Source organism: Phyllosticta citriasiana (assembly GCF_038021145.1).
Source record: "Phyllosticta citriasiana strain CBS 120426 chromosome Unknown IWZ02scaffold_6, whole genome shotgun sequence".
NCBI classification, from domain to species: domain Eukaryota; kingdom Fungi; phylum Ascomycota; class Dothideomycetes; order Botryosphaeriales; family Phyllostictaceae; genus Phyllosticta; species Phyllosticta citriasiana.
The window spans coordinates 438,443-454,553 of record NW_027117283.1 but is presented as its reverse complement, the minus strand read 5'-3'; the positions used below and the strand labels follow the sequence as shown (position 1 = coordinate 454,553).

General features: G+C 54.9%; 7 protein-coding genes across 7 annotated transcripts; 6 read left to right on the top strand and 1 right to left on the bottom strand.

Moving 5' to 3' along the window:
* The first annotated feature begins 627 nt into the window (after positions 1 to 627).
* IWZ02DRAFT_250667 (nucleotide-binding domain-containing protein) lies at positions 628 to 2,371 on the top strand. The gene has a single exon (XM_066763183.1). The coding sequence runs from the start codon at positions 812 to 814 to the stop codon at positions 2,147 to 2,149; it is 1,338 nt and encodes a 445-aa protein (XP_066622895.1). The 5' UTR covers positions 628 to 811; the 3' UTR covers positions 2,150 to 2,371.
* Positions 2,372 to 4,274: 1,903 nt separating this feature from the next.
* Positions 4,275 to 5,060, top strand: IWZ02DRAFT_432677 (uncharacterized protein; the record flags this gene model as incomplete). Its single annotated transcript, XM_066766234.1, has 1 exon — positions 4,275 to 5,060. The coding sequence occupies one exon, from the start codon at positions 4,275 to 4,277 to the stop codon at positions 5,058 to 5,060; it is 786 nt and encodes a 261-aa protein (XP_066622894.1).
* Positions 5,061 to 5,175: 115 nt separating this feature from the next.
* Positions 5,176 to 7,313, top strand: IWZ02DRAFT_490122 (uncharacterized protein; the record flags this gene model as incomplete). Its single annotated transcript, XM_066769634.1, has 3 exons — positions 5,176 to 5,207; positions 5,269 to 5,342; positions 6,586 to 7,313. 3 exons carry the CDS (start codon positions 5,176 to 5,178, stop codon positions 7,311 to 7,313), a joined length of 834 nt encoding a protein of 277 aa, XP_066622893.1.
* Positions 7,314 to 8,289: 976 nt separating this feature from the next.
* On the top strand, positions 8,290 to 8,725 carry IWZ02DRAFT_376790 (uncharacterized protein; the record flags this gene model as incomplete). Its single annotated transcript, XM_066764910.1, has 2 exons — positions 8,290 to 8,437; positions 8,505 to 8,725. 2 exons carry the CDS (start codon positions 8,290 to 8,292, stop codon positions 8,723 to 8,725), a joined length of 369 nt encoding a protein of 122 aa, XP_066622892.1.
* A 728-nt stretch (positions 8,726 to 9,453) lies between these two features.
* On the top strand, positions 9,454 to 12,613 carry IWZ02DRAFT_250543 (uncharacterized protein). The gene is made up of 4 exons (XM_066763181.1): positions 9,454 to 9,627; positions 9,690 to 9,794; positions 9,867 to 10,539; positions 10,586 to 12,613. Exons 1-4 carry the CDS (start codon positions 9,604 to 9,606, stop codon positions 12,517 to 12,519), a joined length of 2,736 nt encoding a protein of 911 aa, XP_066622891.1. The 5' UTR covers positions 9,454 to 9,603; the 3' UTR covers positions 12,520 to 12,613.
* A 544-nt stretch (positions 12,614 to 13,157) lies between these two features.
* Positions 13,158 to 13,984, bottom strand: IWZ02DRAFT_450220 (mitochondrial 54S ribosomal protein mL49). The gene is made up of 3 exons (XM_066767451.1): positions 13,804 to 13,984; positions 13,459 to 13,748; positions 13,158 to 13,403 (listed from the first exon to the last, which is right to left on the bottom strand). The coding sequence occupies exons 1-3, from the start codon at positions 13,904 to 13,906 to the stop codon at positions 13,353 to 13,355; spliced, it is 444 nt and encodes a 147-aa protein (XP_066622890.1). The 5' UTR covers positions 13,907 to 13,984; the 3' UTR covers positions 13,158 to 13,352.
* An 86-nt stretch (positions 13,985 to 14,070) lies between these two features.
* On the top strand, positions 14,071 to 15,937 carry IWZ02DRAFT_450218 (eIF3 subunit 6 N terminal domain-containing protein). Its single transcript, XM_066767450.1, has 2 exons — positions 14,071 to 15,300; positions 15,360 to 15,937. The coding sequence occupies exons 1-2, from the start codon at positions 14,213 to 14,215 to the stop codon at positions 15,571 to 15,573; spliced, it is 1,302 nt and encodes a 433-aa protein (XP_066622889.1). The 5' UTR covers positions 14,071 to 14,212; the 3' UTR covers positions 15,574 to 15,937.
* The last annotated feature ends 174 nt before the right edge of the window (positions 15,938 to 16,111 follow it).

Genomic DNA, 16,111 nt, shown 5'->3' with positions numbered 1-16,111 from the left:
GAAGGGGCCAACTGAGTGAGATAAGCCGCAGCTCTGGACTTACGAGTGCCTTTTAGTCGGCATAGTCGGCAAACGGGGAACTGATGCGCGGAAGCGGGGCGGATCGCGCGGCCCGTACGACACCCTGGACCTGTCCAACGCCCTTCCAGCTGCTTGGCGCAAACAAGCTTCATTTGGCACCTCCTGGGGCACACAAGGCCAGAACTAGGGCTTTTTCGACTGGCTCATTTTCCGCAGGATGCATCCAATCATTCCTACTACTACCATTACATGGCACTCTGCGTCTCGACCCCTTGCTTGTTCTCCACACCGTCGACGCTGTCCCTGAGACTGGTGGAACGACGAGCCATCGAACCACGCCATTGATGACTGTATCACTTCCGCTTCCTCGCGAGAGGACAAGTCGGATAAATCAACAGGAACACCGGAGCCAGGGCTTCTAGGCTTTCACCTCACTGCCGGCCTGGCACTCTTTGAAATTTTCTCCTTTCCTCCATTTTGGCCCCCCCCCCCCCCCTTTTCTCCACAATGGCCAGTACACTGACATGCGAAGTCGCCACGGCGCAAGCCTGAAGGATTGGATTACATGGAGAATTCAACAGTGCCAAGTCACAGGGACGGCACATTCGACCCTCGCCATGATGGAAATCCAGACACAGTCGCGTGGTTGTGTGAGAGGTTGTAAGTATATAAACACCAGAATGTCTTTGAAGTGTTTGAGCATCAACTAGTTCTTCGTCATCCCACGCTTCACTACTGCTATTCAGCTTGTCTTGTCTCTAATCAGACCATTTTTCGAAAGTGAATCAAAATGGCGGCCGCCCAGAGTGAAAGTCTGATCTTCTGGAGGGACCTCACACCCTTTCCCACCCCTCTCCACACACCAACCTCGTCTTCTCCCAGAGTCTTGATTGTGGGAGGGGGAGTCACTGGGCTCATCACCGCCTGGACCCTTCTTGACAAAGGATACCATGTCGACATTCTGGCCAAGGAGTGGGCATCCTATGGCAAAGAGCAACGCCTCACATCCCAGATTGCGGGCGCTCTTTGGGAGTTTCCTCCAGCCGTCTGCGGCCAGCACACCGATGCCATCTCCCTCCAACACTCCAAACGCTGGTGCATGGTGGCCTACCACATCTGGGACGCCATTGCAGCATCCAAGTCACTGTCGGAGCTCTCAGGGGTTCGCATGAAGGGAGCCGACTTCTTCTTCCCCGTCCCCATCGAGCAAGACGCCGAGCAAATGGCCAAGATGCTCGAAATCATGGCCAGCGGCATCCGCGGCTTCAGACGCGACCCATCCATCATCAAGGAGCGCCGCGTTAACGCAGCCTACGGCGCCGTCGACGCCTACGAGCACCTCGCCCCCATCATCGACACGGACGCCTGCATGGCCTTCCTCAAAGACCTGGTCGTCTCCAAGGGCGCTAAGCTCACGACGCGCACCATCCGGGGCGACTTATTCGCGCAAGAGCACGCCCTGCGCGACGAGTTCGCCGCCGATGCCATCCTCAACGCAACGGGGCTCGCAGGCGCCGAAACGGCGGGCGACAAGTCGTGCTACCCGATCCGTGGCGGCCTGCTCCGCGTCGTCAACGACGGGCGAGACTTCCCCAGGCTCGACGCCGCGCTGACCATCACAGCCGACGCCGTGCACGACGCGAATGAAATCGTCTTCCTCGTCCCGCGCAACGACGACATCTTGCTCATAGGCGGCATCGCCGAGGCCCACCAAAGCGAGCTGGATCTGACGCTTGATTCGCCCATCATCAAGCGCATGCGTGCGCGCTGTGAGGCCTTCCTGCCCGACCTCAAGCGCGCTCGCCTCGACCCTGAGTACCCTCTCGCGCAGGGCCTGCGACCGTTCCGCCAGCGCAACGTCCGCGTGGAGCGCGAGCTGCGCCGGCGCGAGGGCGACGCGGCACCCAGCCGCATCGTGCACAGCTACGGGCAGGGCGGCGCGGGGTGGTCGCTGTCGTTTGGCTGCGCGGGCGACGTGGCGGCGTTGGTCGAGGAGGCGCTGCTGGATTTGGAGCCCAGGCCAATGATGCTCGAGACGATGGTGCCGAAGAAACCGGAGCCTGAGGTGAGGTTAAGTAAGCGGCAGTTGGTTGTCGAAGAGGGTGGCGTGGTCAAGGCGAGGTTGTAAATATGTGACAGAATTTGTGGCCTTTTCTTGCGTGTGTGCGGGTTTCTGTTGGGAAAATGGGTTTCAATTCAATATGGGTTTGTTTGACGGAGGTCTTGATAGCACGCGGTTAAACAAAAGCTTCAACTACAAAACCACATTCTCCAAAATCCTCGCATCAAACTCACACTTCCCTCAACTCCACCACCTCCTCACCCTTTACCTTTGTAAACACCTCCCACCAGCCAAACCTAACTCATGTCCCCCAATCCTTAACAGTGAGCACACCATTTTTCCCTTTCAGCCCGCCGCACAGTCAGCACGTCACGACCGGAATCCTTCACTGATGCCGCGGGGTCTGACCCGTCCATTCACCCACCCGTACCCCCGCCGAGTGCAGCCTTGCCTTGCCATGCCTTGCCCTGCCTTGCCCTGCAGCTAACCTCGTCTCCACGGGCGGATTCAGGGCGATGTTTGTCATCCAACCCCTCAAACAAATCAGCGAGACCAAGAGTCTAGAAGCTGTACATCGCGCGTGGAAGCGCGTTCACGCGAGCTACTACTATCCCTCAAATGGTCAAGGGGGCTCGTCAGCCCCCTGATCCAACCCCAACAAACGGCGCTCCCCACGAAAATGATGAGTAGAACGATGAGCGCCTTCAAATGCTGTAACACAAAACGCACGCCTCGTGTAGGATTTACTGGTAGCCGTATAGATCAAATGGGCGGGCGGACGCTGGCGGACGTTTCTGGTGCCGCAAGTTCTCAACCGCTGGCACGACGCGTTTGCGCTTGACTTGGTGCATCCGTTGGTATGGCTGATTGCAAACCACGCACCGCTTTTGGGCATGGCTAAGGCGTTTGTCGCGGTTGCAAGGCGGGTTTGTTTGAGCAGGCAGGCAGACTCCGTTTGATATCCTAGATAGCTGTTAATGTTAGTTTCAAGTGGGGACTGCTTAAGCAGAACAGGTTGAGGAAGAGTTAGATAAAAATGATGGGGCGACGCGTTTTTCGGATGGAAGATTATGATGTTACGAGGATGCAGGTGGTGCAGAAGTTCTTTTGTGAAGTATCTAAGGGCATCTGCAGATGTTACGACTATGGTTTTGAAGCTGCTGTTGAGCATTAGGGAGGAAAACAAAGGCGCCTAGCGTGTATGCAAATGTGAGAATGTGCTAGAAGGTGATTGAAATGGCGTAATTACACTGCATCACAATTAGCTTGCTGCTAAGCATTGTGTCCATCAGCAACAGGTTTACTCTCCACATTTCCTAAGTACTTAAGCTTGCAGGTGTGTGGGCAGTGACAACAATAGTAGTTCTTATAGCTATCCTTAAGCTGGCATCATTAAAATTTAAACGCCCTCTCGCTTGCATGGCCGAGTGTTACTTAGTGAGACGCTAAATTTTGGTACCTATAATGGGTGAGTCTGCGGCTCCATGAGTAGTTAACTCGTTCAAAATTTGCTTTAAAGGAAGGCTAAATTCAGGTGAATCTGTGCTTCTCTAGGTCAAAGTCGTGGCTGTGAATGACTGCTCCCAAGACGAGGCTGTAGAACGGTGGTTGCAGCTGTGGTCAGATTACATAACTTAATCACCTATCCTTTACGTTCTAGCATAACCACCTTTCATCACTCTCGTGCCAGAGCAGCTTTTGTGCCCCTCTTATCTTATGCTTGTGACCGCCTTGCGTCTTTTTAACATCTTATCCTTACTTAGATTCTATGCTCTCAAATCTCCCTTTTAAAGCCTCATAGATCTGTGCATCAGTCTGAGAACCGCCTATCGGACTCCCCCAATCCCGCATTCTGCAGCTTCTTGAAAGAATAGCGAATGCATTCAATTCAGAGAATTTGAGATTTCTACTCGCTTTCAGCGACAATTCTTTGCGATAATTGACGCAAAATAGCTGCTACCCCCGAACAAAAGGGGCCTGCTGAGCGGACCTTGGAAACAATTCAATCCCGCTTTCAGTCAGCTTGTGGGTTCATTTGCAGGGATACTCGATATCAGGAGAAATTCACTGTGAGAATCACTCATTGCATCTTTTGCATCTACCATTCAAGCCTCATCCACAACCCCTTCTGTCCCTATCGAGCCTCACGACCCAGCAAACTGACAGCCACAGGGAACCAAAAGCCCAGAGAATGGCTTCTCATTCCAACAGCGCCGCGTCGCTTCAACCCCGTAAATGGAGCGTTCGTATCCTGTCCATTCCCCTCTCGGGCGGGTACGTCAACTACATTCGACCGCGTCCTCGCAAAAGACGGTCCCCGCACCGCCAGCATAACCAGCACACAGATTCTCCACCCCCTGATCGCCCCGGCCCCCAAAAAGCGACAGTGAAGCGCAAAGTCGCCACGGCGTGGAAGAAATTCAGGGGCTCGATCGCCACAGTGCCGAAGAGTGACAAGAAACTCCGGACAGCGATTCAGAAGGCAAAGCAGCGACGCAGCGGGCGCAAAGTGGCTTATCCCATTCGTCGGACATTCCGAAAACTCGGTCTCAAGTCTAGAACGACGAGCCAGCGGCTCCGTCGCAAACGTGAAGACCTCCGCTTCGCAGTCACCTCCTCGACGAAACTCGCCAACGTCATCACTAGAGCCCGAACCTGGCGGGATAGAATGAAGCGAAGCGTTTGGTGCAAAGAGAAGCAGTCTAAAGCCCGGGTCCGGCGCTTTGCGTCGAAGATTGAGCGGAAGGTGTTGGAGAAGACGGAGATGGAGTTGAGGCCGCAGAAGAGTGGTAAGCAGCGTGGCATTAGCGGTGGATGTGCGGAGGGTGAAGGTTCAGGAGCTCGGATGGTCTTGGGGAGGAGAGTTGATGGCGACGCTGCTGCTGCTGCTGCTGCTGCTGCAGGAGAGTCGAAGAGAAGATTTCCAGGGGTCCTGGGGACGGGAAGAAGCTTTGGGGTCCACGGACTCTGCCGGTGACGTGAAAGAAATGGTAGAATGTTTGAGGAGGTGGGAGAACTCTAAAAAGAGTGGGTTTGTTGAGCGCCCATTTTCTTCTCTTTTGTCAGTTGGCAGGGTAATTGTTTCGGACACCATGGCAGCGGTCGATACGGCACCAAGGCTATTGTAAGTAAACTCGTATCAGTCAAGCCAGACCATGTAGTAAACTCACAACCATGAGAGACAGAAGGAGGAACAAAGAGGAAGCCTACGACTCCAAGATCCCCGAGCTCCTAAAGCGACGATTAGACCAACTCCATGGTAGGAACGACATTCTGAAGCAGCAGGCTTCATTCATCCGCGACTCAAGTTCTTCAAGCAGCAAGAGAAGTAGCAAGAGCTGTAGACGCATGCAACAGTTCCCGGCCGCGGCCTCTCATCTTCTTGGAAGACGAAGACAACAAGGCCAAGACCCTTTTCCATCAATGTTGGGTGGCTTTGTCGACTACGCGCAACCGTTGCTCACTCGAGAAAATCGCACCGACTGATATCTCCACTCAAGTATCATCAGCGGGTCGGATCGCCGTACATCCACTTCTCGAGGTCCGCGAAGGAGCGCGCGACGTGTGCATGGCCAAGGATCCGGGGAGCGGAGCGCGACTGTGGAGCCCCCCAACCTTCGCCAGGGTCCAAGAGAGTCTGAGTGAAGTGAAGCCAAGAGAGGGCTTCTTTGACCATTGTGTAGAAACAATGAATTGAGATGGAAAAGAGAGTCGACAGGGAGAGTTTTTACGACAAAAGACGACCTTGAGACAGTGAACTCAGGACAACAAGCAACGAAGAATGACAATGGAGGTCACTGCAGACAAGGAGTAGATATGGGAGATTCTCATTCCGGGCCGTTTCTTGTACAATCGTGGCGAGTGGAAGGGAAAGACGGCTCGGGATAGGAGGTCGATGAGTTGGGTTGGTCTTGGATAGGTTGGCCTAAAAGAAATGAGTATACCCACGAAACACTTTTTGCTCGTTAAAAGATTGTATAATCTGTTCTCACATGCCGGCGCATGCACGCGTTGCGAGGAGCAGTCATACTCGTGTCGAGGTGTCGAGCTCACGTCCTGCGTCCGAGCCTTACGGCAGATGTTGGGGGTGCATCCATCTCTTCTCGCGGCCGCGCCAGTGCAGACCCTCGACTCCACAACCACTCTCTTTCTTTCTCGTTGGTATACTACCATCATCATCAACTCGACCATCATCGATTCACCTTGTGTATACCCTTTCTCGTCACGCCGAGCGCAGCCTTGCTCGAGACGCTAGAGCGGCCGAACCCCCGGAGACGACACCCCTACTCCCAGCTCGACCATTGTGTCGGTGTATAGGAAGTGTTATAACAAAGACACCGTGAGTACTCACCCTTGCTCCATCCTGAGATCTCAGTGGATGCGACCACGGACCCTGGGGACGCACCACCTGCATCCTCAGCATCTCAAGCCCCACGGCCCTGCGCTGCACCTGTAGTCGAGTCAGATGGGGAAAACATGACAGCAAGCTGACTACCATGCAGACCATAGAAGACGCGGCAGCTTGGGTGTCAAGACGACCCAGAAGACAAAGCTTCCCAAGCTGTCAAGCCTGCGCCTGAGCTTCCAGCGTCGCAGACGGGGAATCCTGAAGTCACTTTCGTTACTCTATCGGGGCCGAAGCGACTCCAGACGGGCTCACAGCAGCAATGACAGCCATCGTCTCCGCACTCACGTCAACAACGCGGCCGGAAGCAAGCGCTCTTCATCGTGGAAGACAACGGCAAAGGCCAAGTTCCCATCATTTCCAGTCCTCGGCGGCCACGTGAACTACAGCAAGAAGAGCGACTCGTGGCCTCTGCGCGCAAACTGCCACCAACGCTCCGGTTCTCCCTTCAGCCACTTCTCCCACCGCAAGAGGGAGCGAGCGAAGCGCTTGGTCTGGCGTGTCTGGGACGCAGTGAAAGAGTCGAGCGCCGACATCATGGCCAAAGCTGAAAAGGTGCGCCGGAAACCCAACCTGAAGGTCCAGGAGGCTGTCAAGAGCTTTTCGCGTTGCACCTGTGAACGGCGGGCCAAAGCCCTCGACCATATTCGAATACGGAAGAAGTTGGCGACGATGGCTGGGGAGAGTATAGCATGTGGTCCGGAGAACGGCGCCAGGCTCTGGGGCTCTCGTCCGCTTCCCGCGCCGAAGGAGGCTCGTCCGGAGAAGAGGCGCAGGAGCAGAATGGACGAGATGGTTGGGAGCTCGAAAAAGAGCCTCGCCTGAGAGGTGCCCATCCTCTCCAACAGTCCAACAGTCCTGGACAAGCTAGGGTCGGCAGAGATCCTGCTTTGAGGCGACCATCGGTGTGTCGGCGGCGACTGGCAGATTGAGAGGGTCGGCACCGAGCTGGAGTATTGGGTCGTCTGTTGCTTGAGGTCTTGTTGTATAGTAGACTTGGATCAGAAAAGTAAAGGAGAGGGAGTTTTGGATAGACTTTTGCTTGACAGATTTTGTGCAGAAAAGCAAACATACAAATTCAACAATGAAATAAATGCTCGAACGCTCCTTCTCAGTAGCAGCCCTAAGCGAGGCTCAAGGGTGGTGTGGTACCTGATGTGGTCCAAGTGTGTGAGGTGTGGAATGCGCATTTCCGTTTTCGGCAGCAAGCTACCCCTCAACTGTTGGAGAGCGAACTTTGCAGGTAGCATGTTGGAAGATCTGAAAGGCAAAGGAACCGACAGACGACGGAAGGATTACGGCGCAGTGTCGAGGGCGAATGAGAATCGAGAGTGATCTGAGGAGTTGAAGCTGCAGCAGACGTCGAGATGACGTCCAGCGATCGACAGCTGGAGGCCGGTGGAGGGGGGCGGGTGTTTTGTTGTGTGTGATGTGGGGAAGAGCGGGATGACGAAATGACCTTTTGCGGGCGGATGGCATTTTGGCAGGAATCCCATCTGCCAACCGCGCACGGACCGTGGTGGCCAGTCCTTGCCTTCCCTGAGGTGGTTCGGTTACTGGACGAGGGCACAGGCATTCCCTCTGTGCCACTGCTCTGGTGCTCTTGACGTCACAAGCGCTCAGTCCGGCTGCTCCTCCTCCTGCTCTTCTGCTCCTTAAGTTGGCTCCCTTCTTTCTCTCTTCCTCGCTTCTTTCTCCATCATCTTCCTCTTCCTCTGCGAAAACCGTCAAAGACGCTGAATCGATCCAAACTCGTCTTCTCACAATACCACCTTTGAACAACATCATCCAATCCGCCATCATGTTTCGCGCAACCGTCACCCGCAACGCTCGCCTCTTCTCCACCTCTGTCCGCTCGCAAAAGTCCATCACCGAGACTGTCAAGGACGCTGCATCCAAGGCCAACAGGGTCGTCTCTGACGCCGCATTGAAGGGCATTGAGAAGGGCGGTAAGTTCAACCCCAAGACTGTGCCATCAAAACAGCCCGGATTGATGGCTGACTTGGTTTGGCACAGACGAAGCCGCTACCAACGTCAAGGACCAGGCCTCGGAGGCTGCATCCAAGGCATCGGGCAACGCATCAAAGACCTCGGGCCAGGCATCAGGAAAGGCCTCTGAGCTTTCGAGCGAAGCCAAGGGCAAGGCCTCGGAGCTTTCGGGTGAGGCAAAGGGCAAGGCCTCTGAACTTGCTGGCCAGGCCAAGGGCAAAGCTGAGGAGACCAAGAAGAAGTTGTGAGGTGGTGCTGGGTCAAGGGTTGTTGGCTGGAAGAAAAAGAAAGGCCTGAAGTGGCCCATGAGATGACGGATGAACCTTCTGCAGTAAATGAACAATTCTTGAGCATCACGGCCTGGTCCGGTTTTGCATCGTGAACATGACCCAAGGAAATCATCAGACGCTCGCAGCGGGCTCAGGAAAATTCTCGCGAGGCTCGAGGGCATTCCGTGTTTGAAAGAGCCCTCTGTCGGAAGCGACCATGTCAGCACCTTGAGTGGCATCTGTCAGGCAATGGAACAGTAGACGGTCAGTGGGCTTTCATCAACACCGTCATCGAGGCGACATTCCGTGGGTCGAAGGACGGAGCAAGCCAAGGTCGCCGTGTCGCGCGATGGACCAACAACATAAGATAGCAGCCCTTGTTCTGACGGATTTGCCATAATTGCTTGCCGGTAAGCTTGTGAGACATTCTGGAAGAACCTAAAGTCCCTTGATTCCACGCGTTTCGATGGACAAAGACGGCCAACAGTGGTCTGGAGGGGTAAGGAAAATACTGGACACGTACGCCGAAATCAGAAGAAGGACATCCCATCGAAGGATCCGAAGACGTGTAGAAAAAAACTTCCAAAAAGCGTTTGTCAAAAGAGCCGCGGATACTGTCTGATCATCGGCAGAGAAGGAAGAGTCAACAGCGGCCCGCATCTTACATAAGCGGGATCCTTCGGCTACATCGTCATCTCTCGCCGAAGCCGCGGCGATTTACGTGTCCGTTATCCAGACGTTACTGAGCAACGCGCTGCTCCTCCACACGACTTTCTTGACGCGTTCTTTGATTCCCCGCAACTTCAGATGGAGCTCTCCCGCTACCAGGTCTATCACTAAATCGCAACATCGCCATCATGCGGATCGCGGCCTACGTTGGGGTAAGCTCCTCCACTTTCCCAAGCTCCACTTACGCCTGCTCCATGCTCACAACATGCTATAGACCTCGGTGGCTTTGGCCGCTTCGGTCTTGCTTCGAGCTGCCTACGAAAGACCCAACTTCTATTCCGCCTGCGTGTACCTCTCTCAATCAAATGCTTGTCTCATGGTACGTTTAGCTGGGTTCGCCGAGTCGCTGCGGGACGTGAGGTGTGCGAGCATTCTGCTTACTCTCATCAAGATACTGGCCAACTTGGTCCTCCTCCTCACTGCCTCCCTCATGTACGGCCTTCAACGTCTACTCTACGGTCCTCTCCGCCCTATGGAAATCGAGCGCCTCTACGAGCATGCCTGGTTCGCCGTTACCGAGACTCTCCTTGCCATGACCATCTTCAGAGATGATGTCGGTGTCTGGTTCTTCGTCATGTTTGTGGCCCTTATTGCTGGTAGGATGTGGCAGTGGATTGGAGCCGGTAGAGTCGAGTTCGTGGAACAACAGCCGCCCACCTCCAACGAAATCTTCTTCCACTCGCGCCTGCTCTCGAGCTTGCTCCTATCCATCATCTACGACGTGGTGATGCTCCGGTACTGTGTTGAATTCGTGCTGAGACAAGCGCGGCCAAACATGATTGTCATGTTTGGCTTCGAGTTTGCTCTGCTTTTGATCGCTTCTTGCGCCACATTGTGCCGGCACGCATTATGCTTGGTGGATCTTTTTGTCCAGTCCAAACAGATGGAACAAAAGAGGTCCGAAATCATCCAGGAACGACTGGCGGAGAGGGCGCGTGAGAGGGAGCAAAGAGGCGAAGCGGATGCGCAAGACGATGCGCCTGTGGAGGTTGACGACAATGAAATCGATGTCCCGGGATGGGAGAACAAGGGTCGCTACATATTCTACCTCGACCTTGCCACAGGTAAGCCGACGAATCACTTCGCCTTGTTCGTTCTAACTTGTTCCAGATTTTGTCAAGTTGACCATTTACATGGCCTTCTTCGTCATCCTCCTAACTTTCCACGGCCTACCCATTCACATCATGCGCGACGTCCTTTTAACTTTCCGCTCATTCCACCGCCGCATATATGACTTCCTTCGTTACCGCAATGCCACTCGCGATATGAACACTCGCTATCCGGATGCTACGGCCGAGGATCTTGGGGAGAACAACATTTGCATCATTTGTCGCGAGGAGATGCGTCCATGGAACAACACCCAACCTGGTCGGGAAGGTGCCCAGCCCCAAGCTTCTCGAATTGACGAAAGACACCGCGCAAAGAAGCTGCCATGCGGTCATTGTCTACACATCAGCTGTCTAAAGAGCTGGCTCGAACGCCAGCAAGCGTGTCCCACTTGCAGGCAGCCAGTCTTGGTTGAGGAGACGAGACGCCGCCAACAAGCAAATAGACCAAATCCTGCAGCTGATGGAGCGGCGAACGCAGGTGCAAACGGAGCGGCAAATGGTCCCGCTCAACCACAAAATCCTCAAGACCCTGCCAACGCGTTGGTGCAAGATCTCCTGGGAGGAAATCAAAATCTTCGCCAAATCCGCATCGGCCCCTTTCGCATCGGTTACGGCGTAAGAGCTGTCAATTTGAACGGTCAGCAACAACAACAACAACAACAGCAGCAGCAACAGCAGCAGCAGCAGCAACCTGCCGCTGCCGCCAACACTACGGCAGAAAATCCTCGTCAACCACATTTCCGAAACCGCTTGATTCGTGACGCTCTTCAGACGCCAATTACTGCCCAATCTCTCATTGCGCAGACACTGTGGCTGGATCAGATAGACAGACGTCTCACTCAGGAGATCAACTCTTTGAACATTGCGCAGAACCAACTCCACATTGTTCGCGCATTGCAAGCAGAGTACCTTCGGCTCCGCAGAGTCGCCGCTGCCAACGTCGTCAACGGCTCGAGTAACGCCCAAATTCCTACTCCGACTACCAACGGCAATCCCAGCACCATCTTCACCGGGCCCAACACGAGTGGACTCAATGGAAATGCGTCTGTTGGCCCAGGCATTCCCACGGGAATTGCACCTACTCAACAGCAGCCTATGCAAGCTGGCGATCCCAATCTACCTCCTGGACTGATCTTACCACCTGGCTGGTCGCTGCAGCTACTTGACACAGCCGGGACACAACAGCCTCAATCACAAGGAATTGCCGCAAACTCCGCTGCGCCCAGCACTGGCGCAGCCGATCAAAACCCGGCTGACACGGCAGCTGAAGTGGCTGAAGCCCTTCGACAATGGCAAGAGACGATGAACATGGATAGAATGATACAAGAATTCAACAACTTCATGTCATCAAGAGGCAGGGACCAAGGCAGTGCCCCCAACTCCAGCTCTCAGGGCCAGACATCTGGTGCCACCGCTACTGTCCCATTAGCTGCTGGAGCAAATGGATCTCAGGAGCCACAACCTACCTCCAATCACCAAACATTTGCGAACGACGCTACCGGCCAGGCTGGCACTCGAACTGATGGTGGCTTGTCCAACGCTCCTGAAAGCCAACTAGACCCAGAGATCGCTGGCAACCTCGACGAGATTCGTGCCGAGCTTGCAAATATTGCCAGCCAAGTAGCTCCAGCCGGACAAGCAGGAGGACCGACTGGTCAAGAAGTCGCCAACGACCCGTCTTCCGGCTCGACTGCCACTGGAGCTACCACGAGCAGCGATGCGCTGGACCAGCATCCATCCAGTGAAGATCCTTCTTCGTGGTCTTCGCAGACCGGCACCGCAAATTCTTCAAAGACTTCGCCTCACCAGGCTCAAGCTCGTGAGCCTGCAGAGACCGCGGCAGCTTCTACGGCTCAAGAGACGGACACGAATCATGGCGCCTCTTTGCCCCCTAGTCTTCAGCCGCACGTCGAAGACGTCGATGACGAGGAGTAGACTGCATAGTCTGCCTTTTCTTTCCACTCTTCTTTTACTTCCTGTCCATAACTACGGCTCTGCGATTATACCCTTTGCATAGCGTGGGCGTAAAAACCTCTTTTGATTCGGCCGTCTGCGCCCGTTTTCTCTTCTCCGTCCGTCCGGCTGCCTCTCTTCCTGAACCTACTTGACTTGGCTGCTCGCCCATGTTGCGTCGACTGACGCGTCTTGGACACGTGCATGAAGAGAAGGGAAAAAGAAGGCGATTGACAGATGGATGGGACGGAGATTGGGTAGCTGAGCCTCTTATTCGGAATCGGTCGGCGCACTGGTGTTTGGTGTACTGTGCTGGGCTGGGCAGATTGATGAATCGATCAAGGATTGATGGATGATGGGTGGGCCGTAGTTGGGTTTTAGATAGGGATGGGTATGTAGGTAGGAGGAACTTGGCTCATTACTTGATTTTGTGGCCGAGTGGGTGTTTTTTGTTATGAGCGTAATGAGTGTGACGGGGATTGTGTTTGGGGGTGTGTGGAGTGAGGTTGATACTGAGTGAATGTCGGCTTTTCTTGATGCGTGGAGGACGTTGGAATTGGGATAGGGTTGAGGTCTGGGTTCAATGGACTTTGAATGCCACGTTCAAGTGACAAGACTTACACTTGCTTCAACCGGGGCGATTCGTCTAGAAAAGCACCGAATCTTGCCATTGCCCTCACCAATTGGACTGGAACATCAAGACCGCTCCATTGACGTGCTACCCATTGGCAGGTAGGTATCGCACCCAAAACTCCGAACCCTAAGCCTCGAACAAGACTACCTAACACGACACCAAAAACCGTGTGACAGTTTCCCTAAAAGCCCTTGTCTATCAACCACTGCTGAATCTCCATCTTAAAATCGCCCTAGATGATGGCGTCAGCACTTCAGTGCGTCTCCTGGATCATGTTCGAGCCGTACCTTTATCACGATCTGCTTGGTCAGGTCGTTGATTCTGACGCTCGACGGCTTCAAGCCGAGCTCCTCCTCCAGCGCCTTCTTGAGCTTTTTGATGTCGCCTTCGATCTTGCGCAGCTTCGTTTGCCTCAGCGTGCCGCCGCCCTTGACCTCGGAGTAGACGGGTATTTTGGCGGACGCGGTCCGCAGGACGAAGTATGGCAGTTGGGGCCGTTTTGTGGGCGCGACGGTGTTGGACTTGAATTCGGGAGCTGATTCGGGAGCTGATGTTGAAGCTGGAGTTGATTCCTGAGCTGTCCGCCAATGTAAGCAAATGTGTTTGCTGTCGCCTGGGGCATATGGCTTTACCCTCATGTCTCAACCGTGCGCGTTGCGAGAAGCGGGCGATGGATGCGGTACACACGGGTTTGGGGATCGCCGAAGCGCGAAAGAGGGCAGGCAGTCTGAACATGATGTCGGCGAGATCGGCGTCGGTCCAATTGATCAAAGGCGGCGGCGGCTTTGTGAGGGTGTGCTCTTTGGACGTTCAGTTTCCGGCGATGCTGGCGCTGCGAGGGTCACTGTGGCCCGTGCGAGGCGAGCCCGGCGCGGAATTTTGAACTTGAACGACTTCCCCCCACAGAAGACCATCTCAACGCGGGACCTGCATCACCTCTGCCAGCGCGCGCGACTCGGGAATCACCATCGACGCGTCTGCCCGCCCTCTGATTCAAACACCAGGACTCGACCGACTCTCGACCAACTCGATCCACCCACCATGGCCAGCACCGAAGCCGACGTCGCGGAGCAGTATGACCTGCTCCCCAAGATGATTCCCAACCTGGACCGTCACCTCATCTTCCCGCTGATCCAGTTCACCTTTGGCCCGGATGAGGAGCAGACCGTGCAGGACAAGAAGGTCAAGCTGGAGCTGCTCAAGGGCACCAACATGGCCGACTACGTCGGCAACCTGCACGCCGAGATCAACGGCCTGTCGCAGCCTGCGGACGAGTACACAAAGAAGAGGGAGGAAGTGCTGAGGAAGCGGGAGCAACTCGAAGAGGAGACCAAGAAGGTTCTGGACCTGCTGGACGACGAGACGGTCGTGAGCAACCTGCGCAGCGACAAGACGGCCAACTTGAACTACCTGAAGGAGAACCACGGCGTCACGTACGACATGGTTGAGAAGCTCTACGAGTTTGGTCAGTTTGCCTACAGCTGCGGCGACTACGACCGCGCGGCCGAGCTCCTGTACCGGTTCCGCATTCTGTCGACGGACAATGAGAAGATCTCCGAGGCCACGTGGGGCAAGTTTGCCAGCAACATTCTCGTGACGGACTGGGAGGCGGCCATGGAAGAGCTCGTCAAGATCAAGGACGGCATCGACACGCGGCTATTTAACAACCCGCTGGCGCAGCTGCAGCACCGTGCCTGGCTGATCCACTGGTCCCTCTTCCCCTTCTTCAACCACGAGCCCGCCCGCGACACGCTGACGGAGCTCTACTTTTCGCCCGCCTACATCAACACCATCCAGACCAACTGCCCCTGGATCCTGCGCTACCTGGCGGCCGCCGTCATCACCAACCGCAACCGGAGCCGGACCTCGAACCAGTACCAGAAGCAGCTCAAGGACCTGATTCGCATCGTCAAGCAGGAGGGCTACGAGTACAGCGACCCCGTCACCGACTTTGTCAAGGCGCTGTACATCGACTTTGACTTTGAGGAGGCACAGAAGAAGCTCGGCGAGGCCGAGGAGGTTCTGAGGAGAGACTTTTTCCTCGTGGCGACCGCAGATGCCTTTGTCGACTCGGCAAGGCACCTCATTTCCGAGTCGTACTGCAAGATTCACCAGAGGATAGACATCAAGTAAGACGCATCAACCACGAAATGTGAGATGTAGGTAGCGAGCCGCTAACGATTCGTAGGGACCTGTCGACCCGCCTCGGCCTCAGCCAGGACGAGGGCGAAAAGTGGATTGTCAACCTGATCCGTGATACCCGCGTCGACGCAAAGATCGACTACCAGGCCGGCACCGTCGTCATGAACCACCCGCCGCAATCCGTCTACCAGCAGGTCATTGAGCGCACCAAGGGCGGCTTCTTCCGGACGCAGGTCCTCAGCGCCGCCGTCGCAAAGTAGAAGAAGAAGAAGCATTTTTCTTTTTTTTTTTTTTTCTTCCTTTTTTCTTTCGGGGGGTTAACGAAAATTCGTCGGCGGCGGCGCGCCGGGTCAAAAGCAAGCTGTCAGTCAGTCCTTGATGAAGCGTCCGTCTTTCTGCCTTGACGACGGACGGGGGGAGGGGGGAAAGCGGCCACGAGGTGGGTGCATAGGATGACTACCGTACGTACTGCATGAGAGATATCATCGTCGCCCGCAAAATGTCGCAGAGCCGTTTTTTGTTTTCGGGCTGGGCGAAGAAAGAATCGCACTCAGCAAAGAGAAGACGGGGGGGGGGGCGCGTGTTTGATGGGGGAGAATGAGCATCAGTTTTGGAATGCATGAATGGACCTGTCTGATGACGAAGAATTGATAGAGTGCGAGGGGATGGAATACGCGGCAGCGGTAGCAGCAGCGAGGATAATGAAACTGTCCAACTCTCATGATCTTATGTCCTATTGCTCGTCTACCCATCAGCATTGAATGATTGCCTGTACTGCGTGCACGTAGAGGGCCTGGT

Coding starts and splice junctions, on each gene's coding strand:
- IWZ02DRAFT_250543 (XM_066763181.1), top strand. CDS start 9,604: ATGCGGATCGCGGCCTACGTTGGG. Junction 9,628..9,689: donor GGATCGCGGCCTACGTTGGG/GTAAGCTCCTCC, acceptor AACATGCTATAG/ACCTCGGTGGCTTTGGCCGC. Junction 9,795..9,866: donor AATCAAATGCTTGTCTCATG/GTACGTTTAGCT, acceptor ACTCTCATCAAG/ATACTGGCCAACTTGGTCCT.
- IWZ02DRAFT_450220 (XM_066767451.1), bottom strand. CDS start 13,906: ATGTTCAGACTGCCTGCCCTCTTTCGCGCTTCGGCGATCCCCAAACCC. Junction 13,749..13,803: donor CGCACGGTTGAGACATGAGG/GTAAAGCCATAT, acceptor ATTGGCGGACAG/CTCAGGAATCAACTCCAGCT. Junction 13,404..13,458: donor CCAAGCAGATCGTGATAAAG/GTACGGCTCGAA, acceptor GCCATCATCTAG/GGCGATTTTAAGATGGAGAT.
- IWZ02DRAFT_450218 (XM_066767450.1), top strand. CDS start 14,213: ATGGCCAGCACCGAAGCCGACGTCGCGGAGCAGTATGACCTGCTCCCC. Junction 15,301..15,359: donor CACCAGAGGATAGACATCAA/GTAAGACGCATC, acceptor AACGATTCGTAG/GGACCTGTCGACCCGCCTCG.
- IWZ02DRAFT_250667 (XM_066763183.1), top strand. CDS start 812: ATGGCGGCCGCCCAGAGTGAAAGTCTGATCTTCTGGAGGGACCTCACA.